The sequence below is a fragment of the Calonectris borealis genome, chromosome 15 (assembly GCF_964195595.1).
Source record: "Calonectris borealis chromosome 15, bCalBor7.hap1.2, whole genome shotgun sequence".
NCBI classification, from domain to species: Eukaryota; Metazoa; Chordata; class Aves; order Procellariiformes; family Procellariidae; genus Calonectris; species Calonectris borealis.
This window is the reverse complement of record NC_134326.1, coordinates 6,361,803-6,377,449: the sequence shown is the minus strand read 5'-3', so window position 1 is coordinate 6,377,449 and position 15,647 is coordinate 6,361,803. Positions and strand designations below refer to the sequence as shown.

General features: G+C 38.2%; 1 protein-coding gene across 1 annotated transcript in view; it reads right to left on the bottom strand.

The window, feature by feature from the left end:
- Positions 1–15,647, bottom strand: part of SLIT3 (slit guidance ligand 3) — a 533,309-nt gene that overhangs the window by 136,613 nt on the left and 381,049 nt on the right. The window contains exons 13-14 of the mRNA XM_075164102.1: positions 6,489–6,632; positions 3,667–3,830 (exon numbers count right to left, since the gene is read on the bottom strand). Coding sequence (XP_075020203.1) covers positions 3,667–3,830; positions 6,489–6,632 — 308 coding nt within the window. The remainder of the gene's footprint in view (positions 1–3,666; positions 3,831–6,488; positions 6,633–15,647) is intronic.

Below are 15,647 nucleotides of genomic sequence, written 5' to 3'. Positions count from 1 at the left end.
TAGGCGGTCAGATCCATAGTGGGCAGATGCAGCCAAATAGAAAATGATCATCAGAATTTTACTGTTGCCACTGAAAATGACAGTATTTCCCTTTTCTAAACAGAAGAGAGAGAGAATTAGTCACAGCCAATTTCTCTTTCAAGAAAAGCCTTTTTTAGTCTCAGATTCTATAGCTGTGGGAAAAGAGTTGAGCAAGTGGGAGGTTTATTATTATTTTGGTGCATCGCATTAAATGGAAGGCAGAAAAATATGGGAAATAGTATCTATTGCAATCTGAGGCTTAAACATATTCCATAGTATATTCAACAGCTTTGCCTGTCTCACAGCCCTGGGCAAAACCATACCCCATTTCCTGCTGTTCCTTCATTTAATGCTATAATGCTTCCAATTCTCCTTTTATAAAGAATTATGTACATTATCTACCTGTTGCACAGAATCTCCTTCCTATGGCCACTCATAACCTTTGCAGATGTTGCTCCATCATTATCAGTAAAAGCTTGAGTCATTTGGTTCAGGGAGGAAATAGCATCTGGGAAAAGTGCCTTGATCACGAATTAAAGAAAAGAAGGCAAGTTCTTCTTGCTAAATACTATCAAAAAGGATGTTGGGGAGCTGGAATAAAAACTGAGGAAACAATATGTAGAACGAAGTTTTCTAGATTTGATTTTTTTTTTTACTATGCTGCATAGTTTTGTCTTCATTGTTTCATTTAATTAATCAAATACAGCTCTGTTTAGCCCATCTGCATCTCTGAAATGTGTCCTCTCGACATTACCTTCTTGATGCTCCTCTAGCATATCAGACTAATGAAACCCAAAACATCTCAGCTTTTCTTCCCCATTGCTGCTAACCACTCCTCTCTCCTATCCTCATACAAAAAGCACTTCCCTTTCTTCTCTTAATTTACTGAACAATCACATTTTTTCTCATGCCAGGTCCTTCGAGACAGTCCCTTTATGATACTTTGTAGAATCCAAATGAATGTGGAAAATACACGGATTGCTTCAGGACAACCTCGGAATTTTATGACTTCAGAACTGGTCCTTTCCCTGATGTCAAGGTATTAAGCACGCCACATACTCATGGGTGTGATCCTGACACTGGCTGACTACCTCTACTCCCACAGAGCTCACACTCTGCGCATCCTCATCATTCTCAAAGGTCAAAGACCAGGTCAGGATAAAATCCCTCACGTTGCTTCCTTAACCAACCCCTCATATTCACTTCCCCCACAAAACCATCTTTCTGACCATTGACATGTACTAAATGTATTAAACAAACTACAGGAAAGTATCAGGATCCTGAAACAAGAACTCTTTGAGAAAAGAGATGCACATTTACAAAACGATTTAAAATAAAAATTCTTTTCTCATACACTGAGCAAAAGATGTAAAAACTATACAGGGAGAACACCACAGCCGGCAAGGACACTGACAAGTTACTAAGCATTGCCATCCCAGTGGGATTGTGCAGGGTCATGCCTGGATAACCCAAAGCACTGCTCAACAGTCTGACTTTGAACGATGAAGACTCATACCTCATAGACTTTTCTGCACAGAGACATGCTGTGTTAAATCCTGGGATGAAATATATTCCTCAAAATGAAAACATGGAAAATTCCTGCTAAATGCCAAGTCTGAAGCAGCCATGATTCAAAGGGACAACTTGAGCAGAACAGGTGCCAAGGATGTCTGTTCTCTGGATTGATTTACAAACTAAGATTCTTCTAAACCATTAGACGTTCCCCCTGTCTCATGTGAGCAGACAGTGAGTGGAGTTCAATGTACCTCATCACCATCTGGAAACCCTACAGGCAAGGATATCTTCTCTATTCAGTTTTTGAATAGAATTAGTTTTCATCCAGCTGAAATCTTTGTGCTGAAGCTGTACAATCCCTGCTCTCCTCCTTCATAAGTCAGGTTTATGCCTTTTCCATGTGGTTTTGATATACTCGTAGAACTGGAGACCAAGGAAAAAACAGCCTAATGCCTCAAGGAAAGGACCCCCAAGATAAGAACTCACACAAAATATTATTCTCAGCATCACCAGGTACTGTGTTGTGCATTGTTGCTCTTCTTAGCTATGACCTTTCATAAATGATATCAGATGGTGTTTGCCTTATCCAATAGCCTGTACCATTGTTCAAGGCATGCATGCACACACATAACATTAATTTCTCTAGCCTATTAATAAAAGCAGAAGAAAATAACAAGGGCAAATTGGGTACAGATTTATACTGATCTGTTTCTGCAGTCTACTTTCCTTTGTGAATTATATTTATGCATTTGCATTTCCAGTTTCTTTAAATATGAATATTACTGACTAATTATCTTGTTACTATGATGGACACAATCCAAAAACCTAGATAAAAGTATGTCATAATTTCAGTTCTCATTATAAATTTTGTGGCTTGAGTCACAAGTAATTGAAGACTTTAACAAGCATGCCCAAGAAAACCTGACTGCAAGTAAAGTTATCTTTATTTTATTTTCCCCATAAAGAGAAGGTTTAGCTCAGCATATTGTTGCAGAGATACACAAAGCACAACGGCTATTTTGGGCTGCTGCCATTCAGTTTCATGCTGCATCCCCATCTAGAGTCATTAATCTTTTACCACCAAGAACACAATTAATCATGGTTGTTTTTTTTTCAGAGGAAAAAGACAAAAATCATAGTAATTTTTATAGAAAACACTTCAAGGTACTCCATCAATAACACTCATTTTTCTTCCCAGTACACACTAATAGATTTGCTCACTGAAACCTGCTTGTCTTTACAGTATACAAAAATGCAGTAATCTAAAATACATATAACCAATAGAAAAAACACATGAAGAAGCAGTCTGCTTAGTTGTGCTGTACAAGGCAATAAATGTCCTTTTACTGATAGCTGGACCATAAATAAAGAACAGATACCATTGAGAAAAAGGTGTTTATGTTACTTTGGAGGTTATTTTCAGGTGGAAACATTTTTCCATCTAGCTCACAACACAAAATCTTTGCCTAAACTATGATGCAAGTTTTGATTCAAAACTTACTAAACCAAAAAATCTTACCAACTTCACTGGCAGTTTTGCTTGAATTAGTGCATGTTACTTGTGGATATAAAAAAAAAATCTATGAAAGTATGTGAATCGATGCCACCCCTTCACTCACATCCTAGGTCAGAAATGCCCACTGCCAGTTGTATAAAAATCTCACTCTTACTGCTCTCAGCCTTTTAGGTCTGAGAACTTACTTGGGCTCAGCTCTTGTTAAGGTCAATAAGAGTTCTGCCTGAATACAAATGAGGATCCATCCACCTTCCACCCCTTCAAATATGACATTTGCCACATGGATTCATATACATCTTCATTGTTTTCTTTAGACATTTTATAATCTAGTAATTCTTTTAAAATTGAATGTCACAAGCTTTTCTCTTTTCTTTGCTTTTAAGAGACACACAGAAGACAGCTATAGACTGCCCCCTTTTTTTGTTCTTTTTTTTTTTTAACCCATAAGGTAATTGGCTTTCTGGAGACCTAACTTAATTTTCCAAATTTAATTTTAAAAGATGCTCCATAACATCCATTATAGCAAATACTGTCCCGCAGATTCGATTAGCAGGCCCTCTGGACCTGCTTATTTCTGAATTGAAAGTGCAGTACAGCCTGGATAAATGAATTACCTGAGCAGCGGAACTTCTTGCTCTTGATCTGGCTGATTCGTTTGTTGGCAAGGCGACGCGGATTGCTGCATCGAGCACCGCTGGTTTCTATCGGATTATCCTGCAGGTAATCAGCCAGCCACTTCAAATGGCAGTCGCACACAAATGGATTCTGAGCTAAATGTCTGTGAGAAGGATGGGATGTTTAATCAGAAGTGACCTATGACACTGTACTCCATCACTGTTTTTCACAAATGCAAACCTGAAGAGTAGAGTAATTGAATAAGCTTCCAAAAACCCAGGCCTGGCGGAAACCACGCGGAGCTGCACATGAATGGGAGAATTCTGTGAGCTATCACATTTCGTAGCTCATTAAGCCTCCTGCAAGTCCATTCACAGAGGAAACAAAAATTAATATAGCAAAGCCTGCGTTAAAGGACACAGACCTCCTGTCTAGAAAGTCCAGTGTTTTCTCCCGAAAGCTTGATATGCTGCCTTTTGAGAGAAATGCAGCTTTTTAGATGCACCTGACCTGAAGATCATTTTGGAACCTGGTTTAAAAGAAATTTTATTGGCAAGCTCAGTTTCCTAGGGATCAAAATGCAAATTAGTAAAGTGCCTTGGATCTGCGGGCAAAGCCGGAAGCGATCCAGGGGCCTTTTCACAAGAGTGAAATTGATATTTGTATATACTCATCATGCGTAATAGTATTCCCCTTACATGTATTTTCCCTGGACCAAAAAATTTTTACTTTTGAGACTGAACTGTGTATGCAAGGTAGAACTTGACTCTATCCTTCACAAAAATTTGCACAACATAGTTCCCACACAATTGGAAATAGGTATTATAGCATTGATTTTAACTGGATATTTAGACTCTGTTACTAGAGGTCTGCTGGAGTATCTTAGAGAGAAACAGTATTTCTCTGCTGCTGTTATGATTCATTCTGCTTGACGAAGTTGGGCACTGTATCAGGAGAGTTTGTCAGGCCTTTCTCAGAGCCTGATTCTGATCTTAGTTAAGTTAACTTGCACCAGCCCCTCTAACTTCCAAGGGAGCAGGACACGGCTCTCCAGTAACCGCAAAGACAGTTTAAAAAAAGACAGATGTTTAAATTTGGTTTGGACAGAGGTGTAAAGTTATATCCTCACAAGAACTCTGCTCTGTTACTGTTAGTGTATTTTTTCCACCTGTAGAAACTTCTTTTCTTTTCTGTTTGCAGTTATATTTATGAACTGTCACTTAACAGAATAAGTATAAAATACAACAGGGCAAGGGCTGTCAAGGAGTGGGAAGTGAAAGCACACATAGCAGAAAGTGCCTGAAGAAACTAAAGATTACTGTTGTAGTAGAGCCATTCCTGGTATGAAAGGTCCAAAGAACAAGCAAGCATATAGAGACAGGATATGGGAGCGGTTTTGTAGCTCTAGAAAAAAGGCAGAAAATGGCAATCACTTGGAGTACTAAAAATGGGAGAATGAATCAAAACATTTCATGAAAACCTGTCTCACTGCGAAGCAACACGTCCATTCTAAGTAACGGCCAGCAGGAGTACCAATAAAACCCCAAGGAGAAATTTTTGTACCTTAAGGGTGTTGCCTGTTGTTTAACTTGACAAATCTTATATACCTCTGTAAATGAACCTTCTCTGTTGCCCTTGTTTACATATATATCCATGTACGTATATAGCATGTTGCAGCAGAAGAAAGCACGGGGGGGGGCAGGGCTGGAGAGGGGGGATTGTACATGATTATTCTAATGCCTTAATGATTTGCAGCAATACATACTGGCCAGATATCTGCTGGAAATTAAGGTTGTGCTTGTGGCTGCCTGAGGATGTAGCAGGTACCCTGCTGCTAGAAATCATCCCTATTAGTTCATTTTTACATGAATTAAAACATTTATAAACCTAATTTGGCCAATGCATTTCCATTATTAAAATATACATGGACATATGTACAGATACATTTCCAGTACTATAGTATGTGTGTATATATACATATATAATGTGCATATATATTCCAGTATGTGTATATATATACATACACATACATATTTTAATACTGGAAATGCATATACTTACATAATACATAAACACACGGAGCCTCATATCTATATATGCATACACAAATATATATAAACACACATACACTATATTGCGTGAGGGGATTCTTCCTTGTTTTTCATTTATATCAGGCTGCCAACTCCAGCTCTGAAGGACTACTATTTACCTTATTAGCTTACTACTGACAGCTTTAGGATGAAACCTTCTTCTGTAAAATATCGAGCCGTTTCTATACTTTTGCTTTCAGTTTTTCTTCTGATCCCTCTTCTCCTAATGCCTCCAATTCAAAGACTCTCAGAAAATGTTTGGTGGATTTTCTTAATGGATCAAGTAATACAATGTATCATTTCCCTTAAGTGGAATGTCAGCTGAAACCAGGGTTTCAGAAGTCATGAACTGCACAGCAGGACTCAGACCCGTTCCAACTCACTAGCTCATTAAAAACTACTAGGCAATAGAATAGAATGGTTAATAGAATCTGGTGTTCATATATTGTACAGAGTCAAATTTACGTATTATCTTCCCAACAAATAGTATGAATGAATTACTCTGGGAGCTTAATACACTTAGGACATTTATGTTACTACGGGCAGGCTGTATCGATAGCTGGCTGTGCTGAATTTATGCAATACTTCTTTTTCTTGCTCCTTTTATTTCTGTCAGAAAAGGAGGGGCTACTACCTTGAGGTCTCTTCCAAATTGTCTTAATGACAGATGCAAAGCCTTTGCAAAGACAGGCAACATCTTTGAGGGAAAAGGAGAGAGCCTGCATACTCACAGAGTCTGGATCGATCGGAGAGGTGCAAAGAGCCCCTTGCTGATGGTCTGCAGTTTGTTGTCATAAAGAGATAGCAGTTTGAGATTATGCAGACCTTGGAACGTGTTTACCCTCAGGCAGTTGATCTTATTGGCATTGAGAAGCCTGAAAACAGAGGAAAGGTTTATAATTCATTAATGTTGTAATAATCAAATAAAGATAGACTGAACTTTGGGGTTAAATCTAAAAAAAATTAACCCAGTCACCAAACCCAACCCACATTTAAAGGTCTTCATTTGCCTGTTACATTAAAAAGGTGAAAAAAACACAGTCAACGTTAGTACTCTCATAGCTGGGGAATATACAGACATATAACAGTGCTAGCTATCTTAAAATACTTAAAAGTTTTTTTTTTTTGTATGCCCAGCCCCCTCCCCTCATTTGTTCAAGATTCTACATAAATATTTAAAGAAGTATTCAGCTTAATATACATAGAAATGGCAAATACTCCCCATGTTGCTATTCCATGCACACACTCATACACAAAGTCCACAATGAGAAGAACCTTTCTTTTCAATTTTCTCTACCAGCAGCTGTCTTAAGTCTAACTGAAATTCTGGAAGTTTGACATCTTTTGATAAGCAGTGCAGGGTTAATTTGATCATGGAAGGAAAGAAAACGTGATTCTCCTCAGAGACAAGAAAAGAGAAGTGTAGGGTCTGGACGAAAACTTACTGAAAGGTAAGCTCACTTCATTCCTAAGGAGAGTGGAACAGGTTGCTCGGAGTTGTGCAGTCTCCATCGCTGGAGGCTTTCAAGATGATACCAAACAAAGCCACGAGCAACCTGCTCTGACCTAATAAGGTGACTCTGCTTTGAGCAAGGGTTCTGCAGTCTGACTGGCTAGTGACCACCTGAGGTCCCTTCCAACCTCCCCTTCCTACAACTCTATTAATCTACTCCGTTCCAGTTACACCAGATTCCTGTGCAGTTGTGGAAAAGCAGCACAAAGGCAATTTACATCCTTTTTTTTTTTTAATATTTTGCACATCTACATAGCAGCCAGTTGGCAGAACTAATCAGTTCAGCCAGAAAACCTTGGACAGTACTTGTGCAAGTTCTCATAGATTATCCAGCCAGAGTTCTGTCACGTATAACAAGTATATACAATCCCAACAACAAGCTGGATCTCCCTCTGAGACAATCAAACACGAGAGCACTTAAATTGTCATTGTCATCTGCATATGTGGTATTTTACACTCAGAAGGAAAATAGGCAGGAAATGACCTATTCTTCTTACAAAAGCCAAAATCTACATCTTTTGACTACTATCAGCCTGAGAAAAATGGTACATTGCAAACAATATATGCTGTTAACTCAGTTCTCTTGGTCACAAAATTCTTGCTACTTTGTCAATGAGTTTGAAGGGCTTAATATTGCAACGTTGCAGCTCTCTATGAGGTGCCACACTAATACTAAATCAGAAGCCAAATGTGTTTATAGGTAAAAAGGAAAAGACATCCTCCATTCCTCAGCAAGCAAATACACCATCTTAAACACACCTCTAACAGCACAGGGAGCTTCCATTTTCAACTGCACATAAACCACTATAGACAACATATGTTCATTTGTGAACAGATATGTTCAAATGCCACTTCGGCATTACAATTCCGTTGGTTTCTACTCCCTGTCCTTGTACGCTGGTCCCACAGTGCTTTTAGGTAACACACATTAGCTTAGATTGGTTGTTCCATGACAGAAGCTTGGTACCTAAGTTATACAGGAATAAAACTGAAAGCAAGTATGTAGTTTGATTTATTTTGCTAGATGCTATTTGTTTTCTAATATTATAGTAATATTTTATGTTGCTAGCAGTACTTCTAACAAAGCATAAAGCAAAAATGAAAATAATCTCAGTAATAAGAGAATTTACAACTGAACTACAGTTGTATTCGTATATGTGGACAACCAGCATGTCTTTTTGTGATGCTTAAGAAGTGCAGACACAGCAGAGCTGCATTGTGCAGATGCTATTCACTCCTGTGCAAAGAGTGGGCTTGAAGACTAACCATCATTGATCCCACTTAATAAACCCTCAGAGCAAAGCTGACCTAGAACTGCAGTGAATACACAGGATTCGAATTCGTTCTCTGATTCTCTGATTTCAACAAAACATGAATAAACCCAATGCTGGAAATTAGAATTTACAATGTGACAAGTTTTCCTGGCATGAATTTTCAATGACTAGATTCATGGTGATATAATCTGCGACATTTCTGTAAGAGCCAAATACCAAAAATGAGAGAAACCGATCCTATATACAGCCACAAACACAGAGGCACACTCTCTCCTTTAAGCATCAGAGAAAGTAATTTGGAACAGGAAAGTGCTTGTGCAGACTGTTTAGAAGTGGGAATTCAGGTACTACACGGCTTTTCTGAGGTGACAACACCTGTTCTGTATATCATCTACACAACATATTTGCAGTACCTAAATCTAAAGAGGACAGATAGTGTGCTCAACAGTAATACAGATGTGGCCATATTCAGTGGATCATGAGATTAATGTTCTATTTCTGATCAGAATCAGTGAGAAAAGGTGGGTGGGGGAATTGAAAAACTGTGAGAAAGCAAAATCAATCATCCCTAAAAATTTTCTCCTCCTACTTACTGTGAGTTAGAGGATGACTTTTGGCCAGAAGCATTAAGTTTATATTCCTTTCAAAACTCTCTGTTATTTTAAAATATCCCCTCTATGGATATTCCCCTATGTAAATTCTAATTCTTTGCTTAATCTTTCTTCACTGACACAGCCCCCTCCTAATGGCATCTAATTATTAATTAGGTATACAAGGCTGGCCTCGCATGGAGTTAAAAGTGGTTATAAGATTTTTTTTTTTAAACTAACACAAAGGCAGATGAGAAAAACATTCTAGGAAGGAGAAACACTGATCTTCCTTACACACTGAACCATGCCGTAAAACATACTAAGGGTTCCTCTTCATTAGACTCACACTAAAAGAAGGGACAATATTAAAAGTTGAGTCTTATTTAAAAAGAACGGTATTTATTTTGCACCAATATATGTTGAAAGTAAATTCCACTAATTTTCTTATTTTGTTATCAGCTTGATTGGATGAGATTTACACACGGCCTCCAGATGTGATGCAGCATTCAAAAGGAGGTTAAAAATTCAAGTAGAAATAAAACAGCCTGCTACCCAGAGGGGTGATGGGTTATTAACTCAAGTCTCCATTTTCATCCCTCTGGATATGTTAAAACCACGAAGAAATCTCTTGCAAGCCTAGGACCACCACAGAATACAGGAGAATGGTTAAAGACCTTGTGGTTTACACACCATTGAAAGCAATGAGCAGAGCAGAGCAGTATTACAATTCCATGAACCCATTTCCTGAAAAAGTGAATTTGTCCACACACATTGAAATAATAATGTGTTTCAGCTAAGCCCTTTGAATGAATGTGTACTGAATTGGCACTGTAATTGTATCAGATGCTCATAAGCACCATCTGCATAATTAAGATGGTCCCATAATTGAATTATATGCCCAAGCACAGTTTCAAGTGATTAACATTTAAATAACATTTTGAGCTCCAAACCCAAAATGATTGAAAAAATTGTTTTTTAAGAGCAAATGGGAATGTTTATATGGCTTTTACCCTTAGCAATGTTTGTATTTTCAGCTCAGTGAAGTCAAGTAATCAAACTATCAGCAAATAATTACGTAACACGGAGAATGAAACAGCAGCCTAGCAACCTTAACACATGCTGGAGACTGCAGGTTGATTTCTGTTGCTACAGGATGGACCAGAAATCATCCTATATTAATAAACCAAAAGGAAAGTGTTGGGGAGAAAAGCTGCACAGAGCCACTGGAAAACTTCTCTTTCTTTTTCACTAGCTTTGTATTTTGACAGCGATGACAACATGATGAGAATGAAAATGTTCGGCATCCCATGAACTGGCTGGCACATCCCACATGCCAGACTCCACTGGGGAAAATGAGAACTCATCAGAAAAAGGTGGATGTAAAATGCATAGGAGACTTGTAAGGAAAAGGAGAACTGAGTAACAGTTTTGCATGGGTAACAGCAGAATACAAATTGAATATATATGACTTTTATAGAATATCAATAGCCAAAGGCTTCACCTACATTCAAAGGCACTATAGGGCAGAAGAAAGGACTCTTGGCAGAAAGCATTCTTTAGGATATACAATACCTGTCACAAAAAGTAAAAAAAAATTTTTGGCATGTTTTTTTCAGCATTTTCTTTTGAAATTTAGAGGGAATCAAGCATCATCTTTGATTTAACACAACTTATCACAGGAGAACAGCTGAAGTGCCAATATGGAAATATCTAGTCAAGTACTCCGTCCTCTCAGCAGTCAATGACGAGCAACGTCTAATGACAGAACTGTGTGTGCCCCTCTACTTATTGGCAAAATAATTATATTAGCTTCCAGGAACATTTGAAAATGGCCTGGAGTGTAAGGGAGCAATCTGACTGCCTCTCACTGTGTCAAGATATTTAGACATCTACCAAAATTTACATTTTCTAATGTGATGACTGACCACTGAAGAGTCTGTCAGTGCTTCAATTGATAATAACCACTGTGAAACCATCATCATGCTTGCTTGAACCAGCTTCAAGTGTTTCTCCATGTTCAGGAAACTGGATGATGGTGATGGTAATGACAAATTTATTCAACATCAATTAAAATGGAAGAGTTGCGAGCTGATAATGAGTCAAGAAGGAAGCACAGAGCACAGTCTGACAGTCCTGTTTTGGAGAGATTGTAAAGGCCTCCTTTCATTCCTGATCCAAAAGACTGCAACTCCATTTGAACACCATCCATAAAACAATCCTGCGGTACTCGTGTTACTACCTAGAGAATTATAAGCACGTGTTGTTGTAGCATCTGGACTTCTGTTATTCAAAATTCAGTATTGTCCAATTTACACCTGCAGTTAAGGTCACAGCTGATTTTAGATAACCACATGATAATTCAGATGCACAGAAGAATAAACACATTTTCTCAACTGCCTGCACTATCAGGGAGTTAGTTTGTTGTATAATAGTAACTAGGAGAGTTTCTGTCAGGTGAGTCCAGCTTGGAGCACCGACATCAGAAGAGCTAATGAATTGCAGACTGACGTAGAAACTAGTGGTTGTTTTGGGAAGCTGCATGCAGACAGGCTACAGAAGTGACATAGAAAAGGCAGATGCTGTTGCAGTCTTTCATTAGTGCTTGACTGTAATTGTATTTCTGTGTCTGGCAGATGCTGCTCCCTCACTTTAACAGCAGTTATTGAGTTTAGTAATATTATCACAATAGCAGCCTAAATGCAGAAATCTGAAGGAAAAAAAGCTTGAGGCAAACAGCTTGAAAACAATTCTAAAGCTATTAAACAGGTCTGTGCAGAGAGTATTCTGTCCTGGACTAGAAGGACGAGGGTTGCATAGTATCTCTGCTGTAGCCAGAAATATTTTGAGTAATCCAGGGAAAAGTTCATATGTCATTTTGCTAAGAATTTAGAACCACAGAACCCAGAAATGACATAGGTTGCAAAGGACCTCCAGAGGTCATCTGGTCTGAACCCCACTCAAAGCATGACCAATTTATGGGTATTTAATGCAGATATTTGCTTCATCTGAGAAATAATTATTTCATCAGATCACAGGATAATTCAGAATGGCAGGAAGCTTGAGAGATTTCTTGTCCTGTTAGACTGCCCAAAACAGGGTGAGCTATAAGGTCAGACCAGGTTGCTTAGAGTTTTATTCAGCCTGGTCTTTAAAATCTTCAAGGACAGGAATGACAACTTTCTGGGCAGCCTGCTCCACTGGTTGACTTGTCGTTGTGAAAATGTTTCACCTTACATCTAATCACAAGGTCTCTTTTTTTAAAGAGACCTTGTCTCATGGAGACATGAGAAAAATGAAGAACTCCATGGAACAAGAAGATTTTATACATCAGTTAAAGCTCAGAAGATTGCTATGGGGAGGAGAAGAGACTACTGTGCTATAAAGGACTTGGAAATGGAAAACTGTAACTTATTCTGGCATTTACATACTGTTTCATCACTGTTTAATGATACTTATGTATATAATAATGTATGTATACAACACAAAATATTGGAATTGACGTACATTCTTTAGAGTAATTTTGCATTTCTTTTTATTTAAAATACTTTGTATGGGTTTGTGCTTCACTGGATTTTCTTTGAGCTTCTAAAGAGCTCCAAAAGTATACAATAAATACTTGGTAGATCCTATTTTAAGCTCTTAAGTACTGGGATTCAGTTTACAATTACAAATCAACACAAGCACTTCAAACTTTGCAAATTTGCCATGGAGGTATCTTCTAAGCAGCCTCACCAGAAGAGCTATGGTACCAAGTATCTCACTATTCATCCAAGGAGAAACAGCATAAAAAGCAGGTTAAAAAGGAGAATCACTCAAAGCAAAATTTGACTGGTTGAATTTTGGGAAGACTGATAATAGCAGTTTCTGAAAATACACACACGACTTGTCACTTCATACAAGTCTATTTTAAATAAAGGTCGGTTGGAGTTGTGAATATTAGATTTCATTCCAATTTTAACCCAGGTTAGATGACTGGATCTGGAAGTCTAATTTTTCACCACTTTTGAAGTTACTTTATCTGTCAATATGTCATCTCCAGGCACCAATATGATTATTGGTCTTTTCCAACTACAATGTTGAGTTTTCCCTAATGATCAGATATTAGGAGGAGGAGGAGAAGGCTGTAAGCTTTTGGCTTCATTTTATAAGAGAGGAATACAACAAACCTCTGATTTCAATATATACGTACCCCAGGAGTATATCTACTTCTAGCAACATCAAAACAGAGTTCACTATAGGGATTCTTTCTTGCCCAGCAAGCCATGGGGATCTCAACACGCCTGAGCACTTGTATGATTAGTAACTATGCAAAGTAAATTTCCTCAAGGAAAAGGATTTATTGAAAACTGATACTTGCCAGACATTTGAAAAATGAGATTTCATCCCCCTATATTATTTTGATATACAATCTCTTTAAACAGTAGAGATTTTATGATACCTTCTTGTTCCAGGAAATAGAGCACTGTGAAGCACACAGTGTATAACTGTAATAAAAAGGCTCCCAGAATGTTTGTTTTAATATGGTTGCAGAGAGGAAAGTGTATTACTTAGATATGAAAAATACTGGTTAACAAACTTGATGCCCATTATCCACAGCTCACTGTCTCGAGCCACCTGACTCACTGTTTCACTGCAGACTGGCTCTGCACGTTTGCTCGTTTGGGAGTGAGCAGAGCAACCGTCAGGTTTATCTGTCACAGGGCTGCTAAAAAAACAGAGCTGCGCAGTGTTATGTTGTACCCCCTGTGCAGTGACTGGCAGACAGTTTGGCAAACTCAAGGGCTCCTGAAAGAGCTTGCCCACATTCCAGGAAAACGGAAAGACAGGCGAGAAGGACATTTTAATACATTCCAGTTTCTAGACAGACCAAGGTTAGTCTAAGGCCTCCTGGACAGGAGTTCAAACCAGGCACAGCTAATGGTTACTTGAAAACTTCCACCTTAAGCCAAAATCCTTTCCATTCTTTTGATATTCAAATGCAAGTTACACAAACAATGACAATTAATCAAACACTATTTCACAGTTGGACGGATTGTTGCCCCAATGAAATGAAAGTTTCAGTTTACTGTTAAAAAAAAAAAATCAGACTCCAGTTATCCCTTTCTGGAAAACAGTATAGCGCTCTAAAATCCAATTGACATACAATTCTCAGAACACACTTGATTCAGCCTGCTGAAAAGAAGAATGTATGAGGATAGGGTACAGTAGCTACAGTAGCTTTCTAGCATCCTCTCTCCTGGCAACTTCAAACAGGATAAGGAAAATGACATGGTCCAAGAAAAGCTTCTGTTCCACAGAACAGATGTGTAGTTGGACTTCTATAATAATGTTTGCTGCTGCGTTGGTTACAATTGCATATTTAGGAAGACATAAGATTTGTGAAATCAGCAATTTAACAGAAAACCAATTGTGATTATTTATGTGGGGAATGTTAACTACTTAAGATAGCTAATTATAATGAAGCCTTCAGAAGCAACATTTTAAATTAAAGCAATAGGGTTTTAAAAAAAACACCAACAAAACCAACACCCCTCCACCCCCCCAACAAAAAAAACTTATTCTCTAACCATGCCTGGTTATTTTCTTGCCAAATGTAATATAATATTGGCTAACCCACCTCTGTCTTACATGACAGAAATCCAGAATTCTAATGCTAGCCAGGTGCTCTAAAACTTGTTCTGAATTCTTCATTTCCCATACACCAAAGTCAAATGGGGCACTTTTAAGATGCTGTCGTGCCTGAGCTGAGCATTACTTTACCCAGCTACAGTGTTTCTGACATCAGTGGTACTGTCTGCAGATGTAAGGCACTTACACAAAACAATTCTGCCAGAATAGAAGTGGAATAATCTGGGCCTATATTGTGACAGTATATTTAAACAGAAGGATAATGACATTTCTGAGAAACTCTGAAGAATCTTACCCAAAACAGTAAATAACAATATTATCTGCTCTGCAATTTCACAGTAATTATTTTTTCCTTCTAAATACAATCTCAACGATTTTATACAGGACTCACAACGACTCCCTTTTTCTGATTGTGTCCTGCTTTACCATAACACCAGTATATTTTCAAAAATGGTCCAGCTCAAGCTTAGGAAATTATACTGCCTACCAGGATACCTTAATCAGAGCGTTCTTATCAGTGTGTCTCCAGACTAATAAGAAGAAATCCAATCTAGAGCCCACTGAACACTAAATTAGATCCAATCATAGGGCACTCTTCCAACTGTTCAACAGCAGGTCTAAAACCAACGAATGCCATTTATTTTTTTGATATCCATTAAAATACTACAAGCAATCCCCTAATAGCTGCTGCAAAGCCACGATCAGAAAAGCGTGCAGACATTTGTTTGCATTTAAAGCATGACCACTCAATGCTCTCCTTGCCAAAAGCTACCTTACATTCAAACTCTTTCAAGATGACCCTGAAAGGCTCCAGAGCCACAATACTCTGGGAATCCCATAACGGAGCAACCTACCTACATCTTCTCAGCTTGAGAATGTTTAAAT